Consider the following 17,696-nt stretch of genomic DNA (forward strand, 5'->3'; position numbering starts at 1 on the left):
CTGTGATGTGTCGTTACACGCTCGGCTGGCTCCTCTTCCATGACAGACTGTTACTTCCTGGAGCGGAAACGCATTTGATTGTTAACATCTGGGCCATTACAATTGCAAACTAGGGCTCTGTACATCAATCAGGAAGTGATTTCAAAACAAAGAGACCGTCCTCCAATCAATCTATTGGGAAGCGGGGGCATTACATGCTCCTGTAATCCCGGCTAATTAGCGGGATAATGGGAATGAGATTTATGAATCTGCTGAGGAGAGTGGAGGTGCGAGGGCACACTCAAATTAGCAGGGATGCACGCCAGCCAGGGCTGCAATAAGGAGGATGTGCTGTTGGTTTTTATCAACTTCTCGCCGCCGGGGCCACCTTTGGCTCGGTGTCGCTGCGAAGGGAGCATCGCAGGCTAATGTGCAGGCACGACGTGAGGTGCTGTTACAGTACATCAAATCTCTGTTTAAAAAGGGAGTTGAACTTTGTGTTATATCCACCAGAGGAGCGTTTTTTATGTTTCTCAATGCTTCTGTTAAACATCTGGTATTTCATAAAAAAAAGGGAATATATTGTACATAATCACAATATAAAAGTAGATCATACTTTCCCCTAAATAGCAGACACATTAGATGTATTTTGAATCTGTGGATGTTCAGCTCAGTGGCTCCCAATCTTTTTCAAACCATGGAGCCACTTCATAGGAATTTCTTTTCATGGCACCTCCTCTTTCCCACCCACCCAACACATGCACCCTTTACACCTAAAATGACACCATGGATATCTGTTGTAAGGATTTATTTTAACATACTTATAAAACACATAACTAGTGTGCAGTTTAACACTATGCTGCTGATTTAAATATAAACAATTAATTAGAGCTGCAACAATGAATCAATTAATCAATTCGTTTTTCGAATATTAAATTAAGCGCCAACAATTTTGATAATCAGTTTGAGTCCGTTTTTAAAGAACAAAAAGTCAATATTCCAGCTTCTTAAATGTGAATATTATCTGGTTTCTTTACTCCTCTATGACAGTAAACTGAATAGCTTTGAGTTGTGGACAAAACAAGACATTTGAGGACGTCATCTTGAACTTTGGGAAACACAGAACGACACTTTTCACCATTTTCTGACATTTTATAGACCAGGGTTCTCCAACCTTTTTTCGTCTGAGAGATAATTTGACAAAATGAAAATGGCCAAGAGCTACTCATAGCACCAAGTTTTACATCGACAATAGCAGACATAATTTCTGTCTTACTTTTATGGTCCTTTGATAACGTTTCAGCCACCGCAGTTATCACTACTGTTACAATCCCGCCATAGGCGAAGGGCTAGGATGTGCACCACTAAACGAAGCCTCTTTGTTGGCCTTCTTTATCAGTTTGGTACACAGAGACTGTGGTCTTGCAAGAGTCATTTTCAGTTACTTTACCTTCTCTGCTACTAGCTGGAAACACTGAATAGAAATTTACAAAGTCAATTTGTGTTATCAAATTTATGTACATATTCTTTGATTCATATTCGCGCCAATCAGACACGAGTAGCGAGCTACTGGTAGCGAGCAAGCTACTTGCTGCAGACCCCAGTTATAGACCAAACAACTAATCGATTAATCAAGAAAATAATCAACAGCGTAATCGACAATGAAAATAATCGTTAGTTGATTACTTGTCTTGTTTTTCATTAATGCCAGAAAAATCACACAGATATGATGATACCATGTTTTGTGCAGTTAAATATGGATATCTGTGTCCCACAAGTGGCCAAAATCTATGATATTAAAAATAAATTTGAAAAATTTGATAATGAAAAAATCTTGCAGAACTTTTGGTTCATCCCTACGATACCCCAGGGTGCACCCACTTCTGGGTACCACTGCTATAGGTGTCAGTCAGTGAAGATATTATATCTGAATGGCATACAGCATGGTGGCTTGGTTGTCTGCAGTGCAATTTGTGGGAATGAAACATCTGAAAGTTTTAAGTCATATCATCCTCATCTGTTCCCCCTAAACTTTCCCATATTTCTCCAAAATAAACAGAATCTATAGCAAGGATCCACACTTCTCCATTCATCCCTTTCCTTATTTGTGCTGGAGTGAATGAGGCAGAGTGTTTGTAGCCACAACACTGATCGTGAGGCAGTGTGTGTGTGTGTGTGTGTGTGTGTATCCCTGGAGGTGGCTGCCTCAGTGCCACCCTGAAGCCTCTTCCTCCCCAGCGGCCCCGGGCCTGACCTTGCCCGCTGCCGGGGGGACATCTCCCATTAAAGCGGCGCATTGTGATAAGGCCATTTCTTTTCCTTCAGCATCCCTTTAATGTCATCCCTGAAATATGAAGTCATTAAGCGATATTAAAACAGTGCTGACAAACTAATTAACAGAAGACATTATACGGGATGGGCTCGATTAATCCGCTTTAATTGCTCTTTTAAATGGGGGCTCCAATTAAAATTAATAAAGATTTACTGGTGATCACACCAAACTACACCAAGAAGTGGTTGTCTGAAGGGCAGCCTAAAGTCAGCGGCCTCCGTTCTCAAGTTGCACTCCCTATTGCTCCCTGCGCCCTCCTGCCAAAAAGCCCGTATATCTCTGAGCAGGAGATTAAACAGAGGGACTGTCCCAGTGCCCCCAGTCCCACAGCTGCTTTTGTCTCCAGCTCAGGGGTGTTTGATCCTGCCTTTGTCTTCCCAGGACCCTGCTGAGGAGACACTGGCTCATTTTCTCATTAATATCACACCACACACATACACTGACTGTGCATGATCAGCTTTTTTAACCCACAAATGTATAAATGTTGACAATTATAGGAGATTTCACAGTGTCCCTCTGCTTCCCTGAAGTCCTCGCTGTGAGGACAAAAACTGAAGAGTCCCTTAATAACAGAGGTTCAGTTTCTACACAGTGACAAGTGCACCCCTGTGTGGACACTTTTGCACACAACAGAATGTGATGCTGAATATTTATTGGCTTAAAACACTGATTTATAGAGTAGATTTTAATTTTAAAAGAATGCTAGTGATTGGTTAAAATGTAGAAAAAACTATTTATACACCAAAAAATATCGTACTTGCACTGTGAGAGATGAATCTGTTGAGTTTGAGGCGAGCTGAGCTGTGTGTATTACAGAAGAGATTCACTAGATGATGCTGTTACTCTTCTCTGCTCATCTCCAAGAACTAAATTGTCTTTATTTCGTCTCTTTCAGTGTGAAACTGCTCCATTAAAATCTGTATTTTTCTTTATAAATGTGGCTTTCTAGGAGGTTAAACACAAAGCATCTGTTCCATCATGGTGTTTCTGTTTGAATTATATGACGTCCTGTTGCCTTTTGCTTTTCATTTCATCTTCATTACAAAGCCTGCTGCGTTTTATCTGACACTCTACGGAACATAATTTCATATCTCGCCGTTTAAGTCGAAGCCTCGTCAGCCAGAGGCAGTTTAAACAAACCCAAAGGTATTTTTCTTTGTTTTCTTTCATTATATCAGAGGTTAACCAAGTCTTGTTCAGAAAAATGTTACACACAACAAATTAATTTGAGCGAAGCACTTTGGTTGAACCAGAGGCATTTTAATTGAGTCGAGAATGTAAATCAATTTGCTGAAGAAGAAGACAGATCTAATTGAAAAGAAATATCTATTAAAAGATTAGTGAGGTTTATTGTCTCCAGTCTTTGTCATCAGCCAATTCAACTAATGTTTTAATTTCCTTAATGTTATCATTTCTGATGTAATTGGTGCTTGGGTGCCTAATTGGTTTTCCTATTAAATGTTTGGGTTTTTGCGTACTGACAATGTAACCTCCCACACTGATAAGAAACATGCATACGTGCATTCCTGCCATTATTCTTTTATTTTAAAGGCACCTTGTTGCCTTTTTGTTCAAGTTTAAGGCATAAAATGACCTGTAAACATACAATAACAGTATTAATGTGCTAAATACTTCCACACTGTTCATTCACAGTGAATATAGACTAGGGGTGTAAATCACAAGTTTCATCACGATACGATATGATATTGATTCTTTGGAAAACGATACGATATTTGCTGATATCACAAAGTCTGCCACGATATGATTATGATTTAATTTCAATTGGATTCGATTCAGGGGCCTGCGATCGATATGAGATATAATATTGCCCATTTAACACAATCAGTTACATTTATAGCAACTCACAAAAAGCAACTAAAATATGATTTGACAATTTTATTACTGAGCTCTACCAGACATTTAAATGAAAAACAATCTATTCTTTTTAATAAAAAGAATAATGACTTGTACATATACATTTTTATTTTTGTATTCTTTTATTCTGCACATTAAAAGAAATGCATAAAACCGGAGTCAAATATTTAATGTATGTATATACTTGGCGATATAAACCAGATTCTGATTCTGAAAGTGGGAATTTCAAAATAAAGGCGCATCTTAATGGTGATGATATGTATCGATATTTTCACTTTGCACCGACATACTGGATCGTAAATTATTGAATCGATATATCGATCCAGATGTATGGTTACACCCCAAACATATATAATTGGCAGTCAGTTTCATCATATTTAATTCACTGCTGTGATTTTTTTTAAGCCCAAGGCTTTCAAAACAGCTCATCTGTGATCTTTGTGACATCGCCATACTTGCGTGTGCTCGTGTGTTTGTGACCGGCGTGCTTTGAGTGGGGTGCCTGGAAGAAAAGAGTCAACGGGTTTGTGGAATTTTGCTTCGGTGGCACAACTGTGATATGAGGTCACCTCGGGCGTTCGTCACTAGGAGGGAATGCATTGTGGCCGTTTTTAAGACATGGCAGTTGTCCCGCATCCGCACCGGCCACACAATGAATGCAGGCCTTAGAAAGTTGACTTGAATTGGCTTCGGGGGACAATGTGGACAGCATAGTTTAGGGGACATTTAACAGCTGGCTGCTGGACGCGGATTAGAGGCACCTTAGGGGTTCGGCACAGTGTTTTCATAGGGAGAGTTCAACATTTACGACAAAAAACAAAGCATTTACCTGGTGTGTGTCTTCTTTAATGTTAAAATATGTGAATGTGTTGCCAAAGAAAAGCAAAACACGCAAGTTTTATATTATAATTTAGTGCATCTTTAATTTCAATAATCATCCAGTACAATGTCTGTGAATGAAATATCTGAAAATGATTGTACTTTACACAACCTTTTTATACACAACAGTCACTTGCATTATTTCCACATGCACATTCTGTCAAGCTAGAAGTTTACAACATAATTATTATCGAACATTATGCAACAACAGCAGCGCAGGTACATTTACACACAACACACAAATGAAATGGAATCAAAAGCAAACTAATACTGACGGTAATTGCCAAAAAGAAACTCTTCAAGGTCAGCTAAATCAGGCTACACTATGGTTTCATAATATGATTACACTTTGTAAACATTTTTACACACCTACAAACTCTAAATGTGTTGAGGCAGATTATACAAGTAAACACTAAACAATAGAATAAACCACAAGAGCATTCATCTTTATGAGGAATTGCTTTTTTTTAAAAGTAGAACATACAGCATTTTAGACTATAGCTTATTAATATTTCAAATGATGTATGTGTGTTTTTACAGCTCTACAAAATGATGAATTATCCAACATGTATCCTACATTTCACCTCACTAAAATGCACTACAAGAAAGGATGAAATAATACTGTCCTAGGTGACTAACTCCAGTTCCTCCACTGTTATAATTCAGCCTATAAATAGGAAGATGTCTTGAACTCATCCGGCACGTCGCTGTCCAGTTTACAGATCACCTTGTATATGGCCTTTTTCCACGAGGGGTCTGAATCTTTGGCTGCAGAGATGGCGCTGTAAAACTCATGCAAGGTGATCTCAGAAACCTCCAGGAACCTGTCTGGAACCTGGGAGAAAACGGGGGAAACTTATGAGTTAAAATCAGATTTCTAATAATGAGAAAAAGGTACTTCATGTAACGCTGTGTTACACAAGCATACTGAGCAATCTGTCTTCAGTTTTCTCAAAGTCAAAAACATATTAAATGAAGACCTGTAGCGCAATTCTTCAAACACTAAAACTGATGAAAGGGAGCTTGTCTCTTTGTTCTCTGCATACATACAATAAATGCAATGCTGCAATCATTAGCTTTCATTTAGAGGCCTCTTTGATTAGCTAGTCTTGTTTTTTCTTGAACCTCAACTAACTACTGGTGAGTTTTTCTTTCCAGGGATGCTACCCAGAGCTTACAATGATTTGATGTAAGGCTTGAGATGCTTAGGTTTAGGTCTAAACTTAGATATAATTGTGGTTAAGAAAGGATTTGGTGTTGTTAAAGTGAAGAATCTGGGAGCGACCCATAACTACAGCAGGATCCATAATCAGATGCAAGGGATGCTGGGAGAAACCCGCCCTGCAGCCCTTGTTTCCCATCCACTGAGCGGTTAACACAACAGTTGTTGGCACAAGTTATTTTTCTTTCCCCTCATCTCCCGACACAAAAGCATCCCTGGGAAAGGAATGTCTTGGTCCCAAGGTAAAGAAAACGGCGCCGTCCCTTTCCCACCAAACGGCCGTCTCCCTCGGAATCCACAGCGTCTTTCTCAGCATTCCGCATCAGTAGCAATCTCAGTCTCGCTCAGGCGTGCTGGTCCTCTAATCCTGAGTTGTTTTAGTGGGATTTTGCGGCTTCCTCTTCCCACAGTTTGATAAAGCATCACTCTGGAGTTTAGATAATGGCTGTAAAGGCTGGCCAGCCACAGGTGCAGCGTGACACACAGGTCAGCGCACGGACATACGTGACCACAGGAGGACATACTTCAGCAGGTTAGTAACCGCTGGGGTGAATGTGTCAACTCCAGGAATAGTTGGACATTTCTGGAAATACGCTTATTCACTATCTGGCGGAGTCAGATGAAAAGATTGATACCACTCTCTCATGTCTGTCCGTTAAATATCAAGCAACAGCCGGCAGCCAATTAGCTTAGCTTAGCATAAAGACTGGAAACAGGGGGAAACAGCTAGCCTGGCTCTGTCCGAACGTAACAAAACATACCTACAAGCACGCATAGCCCCCTAAATAACGCATTACATCTCACTTGTTTAGCCCGTGCAAAGGCCGAAGTGTAAAAAACAAGAATTCATGTTTCCTGGGTAGGATGATAAAACAAGATATGTTAATTAGCGAGCTCTAGAGGTGATGGTAGGTATATTTTGTTACGTTCGGACAGAGCCAGGCTAGCTGTTTCCCCCTGTTTCCAGTATCTATGCTAAGCTAAGCTAATTGGCTGCCGGATGTTGCTTGATATTTAACGGACAGACATGAGAGAGCTGTATCAATGTTTTCATTTAACTCCGCCAGATAGTGAATAAGCGTATTTCCCAAAATATATCTACCTCTCATTTAACTGTCCGCCAGAAAACGAATGAGCACATTTCCCACTAATGTCAACGTTTTGTTTAAAGATATTGAGTCTGACTAATGTATTTCCTCTTATTAGATAAAGAAAATATATATTATTCCCGGTGTATTAACCTGTTCAGCATAGATGGAGAATAGAATGGAAATATATCTCACAGGTGTTTTTTTCTTTCATTCCAATTTTTCATGACTTTGGCAATCAATTCGTTCCTAATGACTTCATATCACTGTTTTCTGTTTCTGTTTTAATTAGTGTTTTTTAAAGATCAATATATATATGGGGTTCTGGGGGACCCCGGTCAAAAGCAGCCAATTGCAGCCTATTTAGTTAAAATTGATAAAATAGAATAGATAAATAAAATGTTTGCCATGGGTCCTAATTCAAAGTATCACACACTATCAGGGGGGTATTATATATTATATTATATTATATTACATTATATTATATTATATTATATATATTACATTATATATATCAGGGGGAAACTCTGTCAGTCATTTTGAAGGAAACAGACACAAATTTCCTCATGTGTTCTGTCTATTTTCATTTTACACAATATGTAAATTAACTTTAACTTTCCTAAAATAATAATAATCTGTTTTTTTCATCAGATGGCATTAATTTTATAACTGATAATGTTTTAAGAACACATAAGTTAACATTTTGCTATGATGGTTGTTTCTTACTGTAGTTTATTCTTGGGTCACCGGGGACCCCAGTCAGTAGGTTAAGAAAACCTTGTCTATCTGTTGCACAGTGTACATATAGTATAGGAGCAGCACCTCATGAGCAAAAAATCTGATAGACTTATCTAGACACAAACAATACAAACTGCAACATAAAAGAGGAACTAATGAGTGACACTTACGTGGAAGTCGTTGGCTTTATTGTAGTGCATGTTCAGAGCCCGGAACAGCTCCGAGTCCCTGCTAACTGTCATGTCTTTGATGTCGCTGATGCCGTCAACGATGGATTGGCGGGCAAACTTCTCCATCTGGATGTAGTAGAACTCCCTGAAGTTGCTGAACCACTTAATCAGCTGAGAGGTGATGCAGCGGTTGAACTGGAAATGGAGAGACTATTTATAAGTTTATAACAAAGGATTAAAAGTCCTGCAACCAAAGCCCAATAATCTGTCCAGCTGAAGTGTCCTTGAGCAAAACAATGAATCCAGAAGTGCTTTTATGACCTTTGAGCTCTCTGTGAAGAAGGCACATGAAGGCAGAGATCATCCTTTTCAGGATAAATGTAATTTCAGAATTCAATTTTAAACTTCAATGAGAGCATATAGAAATTTAAAAATATTAATCTCCATGCTTTTCAATTAAAAATCAAATGTCCGTCTGATGCTTTGGTATTAACCACCCTTTCCATAATTGAATGAAAATCTCATTTTGTACCTGCAGGGCAAAATGCCACCAAATGGTCTGTGACTCTACGCGACATTAATTGCTCTGAGCTTTTTCCCACCAATGTCCGGGGTGAAAAAACATCTGTCAGGGCTGTGTGTTTCTAAACTCAGTCTTGACATTAGTCCTGTTATTCTATCTCCTCATCCAGAAAGACAGAAAAAAATGCCTTAGGGCTGGGCAGGCATCAAAGACGCTTCTTCTCTCTGGTGTGGTGGGTGAGAAAGCGGCAGCGTAAGGACAGAAGGAAGCTTCCCTCTCATTGACTCGGGCTGATAGGATGGAATCAGACACTGGGATTAGGTGCTCTTTTGTTCAGTGCCACTTCCCACCACTGGATTGTAAGCAAGGAGGAGACGTTCGCAGGGCTGCAGCAAAAGCATCCTCCCCCCTGACCCCCGGGGGTCAGGGCAGATTGAGGGGCCGGGGCCCCGCACTGGCTCGGAGATCCAGGAGAGAAGATAGGAGAGGAGGTGGAAGGAGAGAAGATAGGAGAGGAGGTAGAAGAGAAACACGAGAGAAAACGGGAAGAGAGGCAGGAGAGAAGGTATGAGTGGGAGCTTGTAATATAAGCAGGAAGGATGTACTGTTTGTATGGGAAAAGACTAAAAAGAGAGGATGAATGAGAAGAGTTAGCGACAGATAAGGAGACAAGAGAGAAGACAAAAAAGAGGAGACAGAAGAGGAGGCATGACACGAGCCCAAGGCCAAAAAACACAGGATGTTGTGTTTAGGGCCAGCTCATCGCCGCCTGGTCGCAGCCGCACAAGTCTCTAATACCAACTCTCTGTTGACACTCAATAGCAATGCCTTGCCTACAGAGTCCTTTGTCAGTCCATTTGCTGACTGGAGTGGCTTTTTTTAAAGAGAGAATGCCCCTGTATCTCCCTCTGCCCCCAGGACATACTAGCAGCTCAGCGGCTTTGTTATTTAAACCCTCTGCGTTTTTGTTTCTCTCCTCCGACACACTGCTGATTTTTCTGTCCCAAACACACACTGACAAGTAGTCAAACGCAGGACAAACAATCCCGCAGGTTACAAAGAGAAAGTGAGATTCTTTTATATGGAAAAATATATATACCTTGACATCAGGGAAGAAGGTTTTAAGCACATTGGAGCTGGGGTAGCGGGTGTAGAAGAACATCAGCTTCGCCTTCTTCAGATGGCTCGGGGTGAGACCCTCCTGGATGTTCACGTTTACGTTAAGGCCGAAAAAAAAACTGACAATTAAACACGACACACACACAGCGTACAGTCCTGTGCAAAGTGATAGCAGACCAGAGTATTGTGTTGCCTCAATCTTCAGCTAAATTGAATTTCCCTAAAGAACAGCTCGGCATTAACCGGGGAGTCAATAATGACCCTAACATGTGCTTATTGGCAAAACAGAATTACGAATTAGATTAGGGATTTTTAATTAGAGAACGAGGCACTTCATGCCTGGCAGTTAAGACAGCTTGTTTGGAAATGTTTTGAAAAAAGGAGCTGATTTTCTGATATAATTGAGTTGATTTAAAGACGACATATGTTGCTATATAATTTTTTCCTCGTAAAAGAAAACGCAAAAGATTGGAAATTTGGTAAGAAAAAAAATAATATATATTTTTAATTATTTCTTAGGTTATATGATATATTTAAAATAATTTAAATTTGCTCAACATATATTTCTTTAGTTGACAATATTAATAAATTCAGTACCATCTCAAGCTTTTCCCCCCTGTGGCAATGAAGATGCTCAGGAGCATTTCCTCTGTAGTCCACCACCACCACGCCTTAGGTCATAATATTTCCTTATGAGGTCATCACGCCATACATTTATTAGGGAACCCTACCTTTGAAATACGGAAGTTGGGATGAAAGATTTATGTGGCATTGTTCAAAGAGAAGCAGAGCTCTTTGCTCTGTAAAAGATAAAGCGGCTCCTGAGAGGCACCACGTTATATTCCTCTGTAATGCCTCACGACAAGAGAATCAACAATGTCACTATTTTAGGATAATTTACTTTATAGAGAGCGGTGGTAAAGAAATTATTTATTTCAATTAACTTTGGCAAAGAATTTTAGATATTATTTGAGTCATATTGATTGTGGATACTAGCAAAACACATAATTTAAAAAACACATTTTCCCCTGAATAGAACATCTTATCCCACAGGGGTTTTCTTTGAGTTCCTATGAGGCTAAAAAAACTGTAATCTTGCACTCTATTTCAATCGTGTACTTTCTGACAAAAGGTATCCAACAACAAATGTTCAAGACAAGAGCTCAAGTGTTGTGGTTGGGAGGCACTTTTGGTTTCCACCAGCACTCAGATGTGACCTTTTAGATGCACCCCTATCACTCTGATGATGGAGAAATAGATCCTGCACCTTTTCAAGTCTAGAAAAAAAAAAGACGACGCTTCCTGAAACAGAAACCCGATGCTTTCTCTGCCTTTGAAAAATTGGCTTTTGTTCCTGGCAATTCTTATCAAAGCCTTGTATTCCTTTTTATTTGTCTTTTTCTAAACTTAAAGTCATTACTCGGCTCAGATTAAAGAAGACGCTATAATTTTCAGTGGGGTTAGCCAGATCAAAGAAAAAATTCTCCTTGAAGTTTGTTACTGGAACTGCCCATGCTGCAATGAAACCTCAACCAGCCATTGTTCAAATGGAGGAGCTGAAATATATTGTATAAAATAAAAAGGTAAATACAGTATATATAAGACATTATCAAACATATTCTGCTGTAATGGGAATAGTACAGAATAGGGCTGTCATCATATCAGATTTTCACTACACGATTACTGTGGCAAAAAAAACATTCATGATAACGATATTATCGTGATATCTATAGAACATTTTAAACAAATATTAATAATGCTATCAGCCAAATTCATCTTTCACTTTGTTTATTTAGCATTTTGTCTCTTTTTGGGCAAATTAATTACACTCAAATTATGAGTATAAGGAGGAGGAGTTTGTAAACATAACTGTGTATATAAAATGATTTAAGAGGCGCTTGATTATTTACATGATATTATCATGTGTGTATTATTAATATTATGTCAATATTTCATTTTAAAATATTACGGTTATCGCCAATATCGGTATATCGCGACACCCCTAGTACAGAATAATATGATCAATTTGTGCAAGTAGATTTTTCTAAATTTTTATAAATGTATAATAAAATGTCATCATTCTATAATAGCTGTTTTGCATTTACACAGTAAAGTAAACTGTACTTTCAACCTACATATATCAAAAACAAACATCTCTCTATTATCTCCTATTCTATTTATTTATTAAATAATATAGTTCTAAAATCCTGTATCAAGAAAAGTCAAAAAGCAAAGAAATCTAAATATTTTCTTTTTAAGTGAAAGGATATATTGAGTGACATGTAGGGGTTTCGCTCCGCCATGCTCTGCAGGTCACCGCACTCGATCTTGACATGAGGGAGACACAGACTGTCGACCGTAACTGCCCCCAGGGCGGAGGCACGAGCGTGGTGGCCGAGGTGGCTGGCCGTCACCTTTGACCTCATGGCGATGGCGTCCCAGGGCAGGTCCACCGAGTCTGGGGACGTCCTGTCCATTGATGGGGGCATGCAAGGGAGACCCCCGAAGTTGGAATGGGGCCCGTACTTGAGGAGATGCTCTAGGATCTGGCTGTCGTGCAGAGGGGTGCTGTAATTGAACTGAAATGGTGTCTGGTGCACGGGGTAGGGCCTCTTCACCGTCGGGGTGACTGAGCCCAGAGGGTTCACCGCTGGCTTACGGACCACCAGTGACAGCGCCTCCGTCTGGTCCTGTGGGCTTTGAGCCTCGGAGCTTTCGTAATACTCTAAAGAGCGGGGTTTCACCGCAGCCTCCTCGGCCTGGGGCTGCTCCTGGGTGGAGCCGGCCTGCTGGCTCTTCCTGTCTGCGCCCACGCTGATCTCTGGAGATGAGCACATGCGCTGCTGAGGGGACAGGTCCTGTCCTGTGGGGGACACCTTCTTGAACACCCGGTCCACACAGTCATTCACAGCCCTGGAGAGCTCCTGCTTCAGGGCGTCCTGCAGGCTTTCTCTCTGGTGCACCGGATAACCAACTTTCATTCGGTCTTTACACTCTCCAGTCACTCTGTTGTTCTTCCTTTCAAAAGCATCTTCAGCGCTTACGTAGTGTGACTCTGTGCTTTCTCCCAGGTTGCCATGCTCTTCTGTCTCGTCTCTGTCGTTGTGTTCAGGGTCTTCCTGGTTGTAAACTTGAAGGAACTTCTCCTGGAGCTGACGCAGGAGCCTCTGCATGCTGTGGAGCTGCTCCTTTAGCTTGTGACACTCCTCATCCTTTGTGTTATCACTACTGCTGCTCCCAGGTCTTCTGTTTGCCGGTCCTCCTACGCTGTGCTCCTGATGCTGAGGCAGCCGCTGCTTACGTTTGTTCTCCCTGTATGCTTCTCTGGCCTCTCTGGTGTCTCTGGCGTCTGCGTCGGCCCTTTCGCTGTCTCCATGCTGCCTGCTGTTGGGAGAGCCCGCCATCACCCGGATGATGTTCTCCACCCTGGCCCTCTTGGCCTGCAGGTGGTCAGTCATGGCATGCTCCCCCTCCAGGCTGGGTCCCGTAGGAACGTGAGCGCCAGGCGAGGCAGCCTCCACCATGCTGTCCTTCGAGGAGACGCTGCACTGGTCCTCTTGGCCGGAGTCAGCGGCGGTGGAGCTGGAAAGGTAGAAGTGACTTTCATCCAGTGCCCTCTTGTTGTGGATTGTCTTGCGGAGGAGCTGGGAGATGATGGATCCGCTGGAGTACGAGGCCAGAGGCTCGTCGTACATGTTTCTGCGGAAGCAAGGCAGCATGACATCAGGTTTGTCGTCCTCCAGGCAGCCTTCACCGGAGCTGTGCATGTTCTGGTCGGGAAGACTGAGGTTCATGCTCACTGAGAAAACTGGCTTCGGCTACACACGTTGCACAATCACAGTTATGGGAAATAAAAGAATCTGAAAAGACAGAAAAAATGAGACACAGTTAAGATAATTAATAATGAAAACATGCACATTTTAAAATAAGATAAAAAAATATGCTACAGCCCTTTATTGTTTTTAAATCCTGCATGTCTATTTATTATATTGTCTTTTACAATTTAAAGTAAAAACATTTTTGCATTTTAATGTTGTTGAACAGTGGCATTCAAATAAATATAGCATGGAATGTCTTTTTATGCTTTACATAGCAAAGACAAGGTACATTAATTTGTAAAAATATTAAAATTAATCTAATAGATACATCATTCACAGGTAATTTTGTTTAGAAAAAACATGAAATTACACTTGTGATTTTAAAATGTTTACATTAACAAGCAAATGTAGAATTACTTTTACATAAGAGAAAATCAAAGCACCCTACATTATTTGCAAGATCCTCAGTTCTGTGAGAAAAATCCTTGATCTTATGCAATAAGGGAGTGCGTTGTATCATTTCATCTTGGGGTTGTAATAATGGATAACACAGAGGATAAAAAGAACAACTGTAATATAGCCATGAAAGGTAAATTATAGCCTCTGAAAGCAACAAGACCACGCACAAGAAACGGCTCTGTGTACATTATTTACTAGAGAAAGTATTATGAAATCCTCTTTTTATTTTTTCTCTGGTTGTTATCTTGAGGAATGATCAATAGATGATCCTCAGTGGTAAAAAGTAAAAAGCTCAATTAACTGATTCTATAGTCACTGGCTTCATTCCCTTTACGTGTTTGTTTTTTTAAAAGAATATATAAATAAATAAATATATAAATAATAATAATATATAAAAATATAAATATTTTCACACAATGGGCTGCAGATATATTATTAGACAAAATAAAAATACTTCTGTATATACAAATGGAACGGATAGACTTGAAAATACCAAATTATACTTTTTATTTCTAGACAGTGGATATATCAGTCCCACTTATGTTTCTATTTCTTACTTTAAATATAGTTCAAAATTGTATCAGAAACAGGCCAAACTCCTTTAGGGAAATATGTAAAAACAACTCACTTATCCCACAAAGCAAAGTCTGAGATAATTTAATGATCCTATAAGTTGTGGACAGTAATTTCAATGTTTCTTTTACTCTTTACAGTTTGAAAATTCCCTGCAATATAACAGGTTATAAATGGTGAATTAGCTGATGCCCACTGCCTGAATAACATACAATTTACAATAAACATATATTTTTTTTATTTTAAACTAATTTATAAACTATACATAATCTCAATAAGTAAATGTTTTAGTAATAAAACAAACAAAAACATCCACTTAACAGTCAATAAACACTTGATAACTCTGAGATAAGTCTGAGATAATGTAATGATCCTATAAGTTGCGTACAGTAATTTCAACATTTCTTTTACTCTTTAGATTTTGAAAATTCCCTGCAATATAACAGGTTACAAACGGTGAATTAGCCAATGCCCACTGCCTGAATAACATAACATTTACAATAAATATATATGTTTTTATTTTAAACTAATTTATAAACTATACATAATCTCAAAAAGTAAATGTTTTAGTTATAAAACAAACAAAAACATCCACTTAACAATCAAATAAACACTTAACATAACTCAATAAAAAACTCACAAACGTGATTATAGTTGTCAGCTGTACTGTAGAAGCATGCGTGAGAGTGTCAAGAGCACCTCTTGTGAAAAACCACTAAAGTCAAGTAGCTGCTGGCAGCATGCACTTTGTCACAGTCCTGCAGGGCTGCAGTGAAAGCAAAGGTTCACAGAGACACAGAGAGATGAGGCGGTGGTGTGATGTGATGTGATGTGATTGGATGGGACCTTACCTGTTGCTCCGGGACGTGGTGCCTTGCTGCTGGCCTGCGCACACTGACTGAGTGAGTTGGAGCAGCAGGAGAGCAGCAGGAGAGTGGAGGCATCAGACGGAGCTGCTGGGGCGTGGCCATGTGTAAAGCTACATCACCCACATAATGTCAAGAGGAGGAAAGTATGTGTTTTGGAGTGACAGTCTACTCATAGTGGTTGAGAGGTGGGTTTCAAAACTGACGGACTGAAGCCTACTGACTTACCCAAAATAACAAACTGCTGAGGCAATTAGGAAATATGCATTAAAATAAATAAGCCATTAAAGCTGCAGTGGGTAGAAATGGAGCAAATATTATGATTTTTTTTTAAAGTTATTTTTATAAAAAGGTCACTATATCCTGACAGTAGTGCATGTGACAGATAATCTCATGTGCCTCTGTGTTCTCAGGTGCTCCTAATGGCATCTGCAAGATTTCACAGACCGGAGGAAAACAACCAATCACAGCCGAGCTGGAGCCTTGCCATCTGTGAGCAGCTGTCAATCACTCAATCAACATGGTCAAACTAGGCAGCACTGATCGAATATGAATCAATATCCTGTTTCTTTAATGCCTATTTCTCTCATAAAATGTTTTCAGAAACATCTTGTAGTGTACTGTTTGGCTGTAAAATGAGAAAGTTTGTGACCCGGCAGCCATGTTGAGATCAGTTGAGGAAAATACCAAGCACCGCCCACCAGCCGGAGCACAGCCAATAGGAACGCTCTCTCTCTCTGAAATGACCTGTGATTGACCAAAGTCTTCCATGACAGGCTAGATTTTTTTAAAGCCTGAAAACAGAGCTATGAGGAGGTGCAGAAGTCTAGTTTTCTCTCACAACACTTGAATTACAATATGTTGAAAGGTTATTATGGATTTTTTTTTGCCCAATGATGCCAAAAACATTCTGTCTACTGCAGGTTTAATTAACTTAAATTATGAATAAATATATACATTTAAAAAAGAAAAAAATCCTATTCTCAATAGGCTACTCTCTGCAGCATGTTTGAAGGTAATGGCCTACTCAAAGATTAGCTTTGTCTGTTGAAAAAGTCATGCTATTATGTTCTATTCTTTTCTTTGTTTTTATATTGTTTACCTGTATGCATTGCCTTATCTTATCTTGTCTTATATTATTTATAAGATAAGACAAGATGAACCTTTATTAATCCCCAGAGGGAAATTCAGGTGTTCAAAGCAGCAACATCAGCAAACAGAGTGAAACACAGGAGAGGTAAAGGTTTACAAAAATGATTAAAAAACAAAACAATAATAGAGATATAAAAGATACAGAGTGAATGGGTGAACATAGTGTGTGCAGTCCGTCAATAAATAAATGTAGTATGTACAATAAATAAATGTAATGATAGATAGATAGATAGATAGATAGATAGATAGATAGATAGATAGATAGATAGATAGATAGATAGATAGATAGATAGATAGTAACTTTATTGATCCCGAGGGAAATTCAAGTTTCCAGCATCACAGTTCCATGGTGCAAAACATGTTAGTAAAAAGGCAGTAAAAACGTTAGTAGTGCAAAGTACAAAGTACAAAAAAATATACCAGATATAAGAAATACAAGGAGATGAAGAAAACTATTAAAACTGAATATAGTGCAGAGTAACAACTGTGATACACGACTATTAAAAAAGTGCAGAAGAGACTGTTAAAAATGAGTATAGTGCAGGGTAACTCCAGTAGCTTAGTCTATGAAAATGCACTGTATGCATTATTATCTGTCCTGCAGACCGTCCTCCTTTGTATAGGATGTATAGTGTAAAGTGTAATCCTTTATATAGGATGTATAGTGTAAAGTGTATAGTGTATAGTGTAAAGTGTAATGTGTATAGTGTAAAGTGTATAGTATAAAGTGTATAGTGTAAAGTGTAAAGTGTATAGTGTAAAGTGTAAAGTGTATAATGTAAAGTGTAAAGTGTATAGTGTAAAGTGTAATCATTTATATAGGATGTATAGTGTAAAGTGTAAAGTGTAAAGTTTATAGTGTAAAGTGTAAAGTGTATAGTGAATAATGTAAAGTGTATAGTG

At 39.3% G+C, this 17,696-nt stretch overlaps 1 protein-coding gene across 1 annotated transcript; it reads right to left on the minus strand.

The window, feature by feature from the left end:
* Nucleotides 1-5,082: 5,082 nt before the first annotated feature.
* prox2 (prospero homeobox 2) lies at nucleotides 5,083-15,720 on the minus strand. Its single transcript, XM_074661152.1, has 5 exons — nucleotides 15,627-15,720; nucleotides 12,196-13,785; nucleotides 9,906-10,013; nucleotides 8,284-8,478; nucleotides 5,083-5,900 (listed from the first exon to the last, which is right to left on the minus strand). The coding sequence occupies exons 2-5, from the start codon at nucleotides 13,717-13,719 to the stop codon at nucleotides 5,733-5,735; spliced, it is 1,995 nt and encodes a 664-aa protein (XP_074517253.1). The 5' UTR covers nucleotides 13,720-13,785; nucleotides 15,627-15,720; the 3' UTR covers nucleotides 5,083-5,732.
* Between the last annotated feature and the right edge of the window lie 1,976 nt (nucleotides 15,721-17,696).

This window comes from Sebastes fasciatus, chromosome 15 (genome assembly GCF_043250625.1).
Source record: "Sebastes fasciatus isolate fSebFas1 chromosome 15, fSebFas1.pri, whole genome shotgun sequence".
NCBI classification, from domain to species: Eukaryota; Metazoa; Chordata; class Actinopteri; order Perciformes; family Sebastidae; genus Sebastes; species Sebastes fasciatus.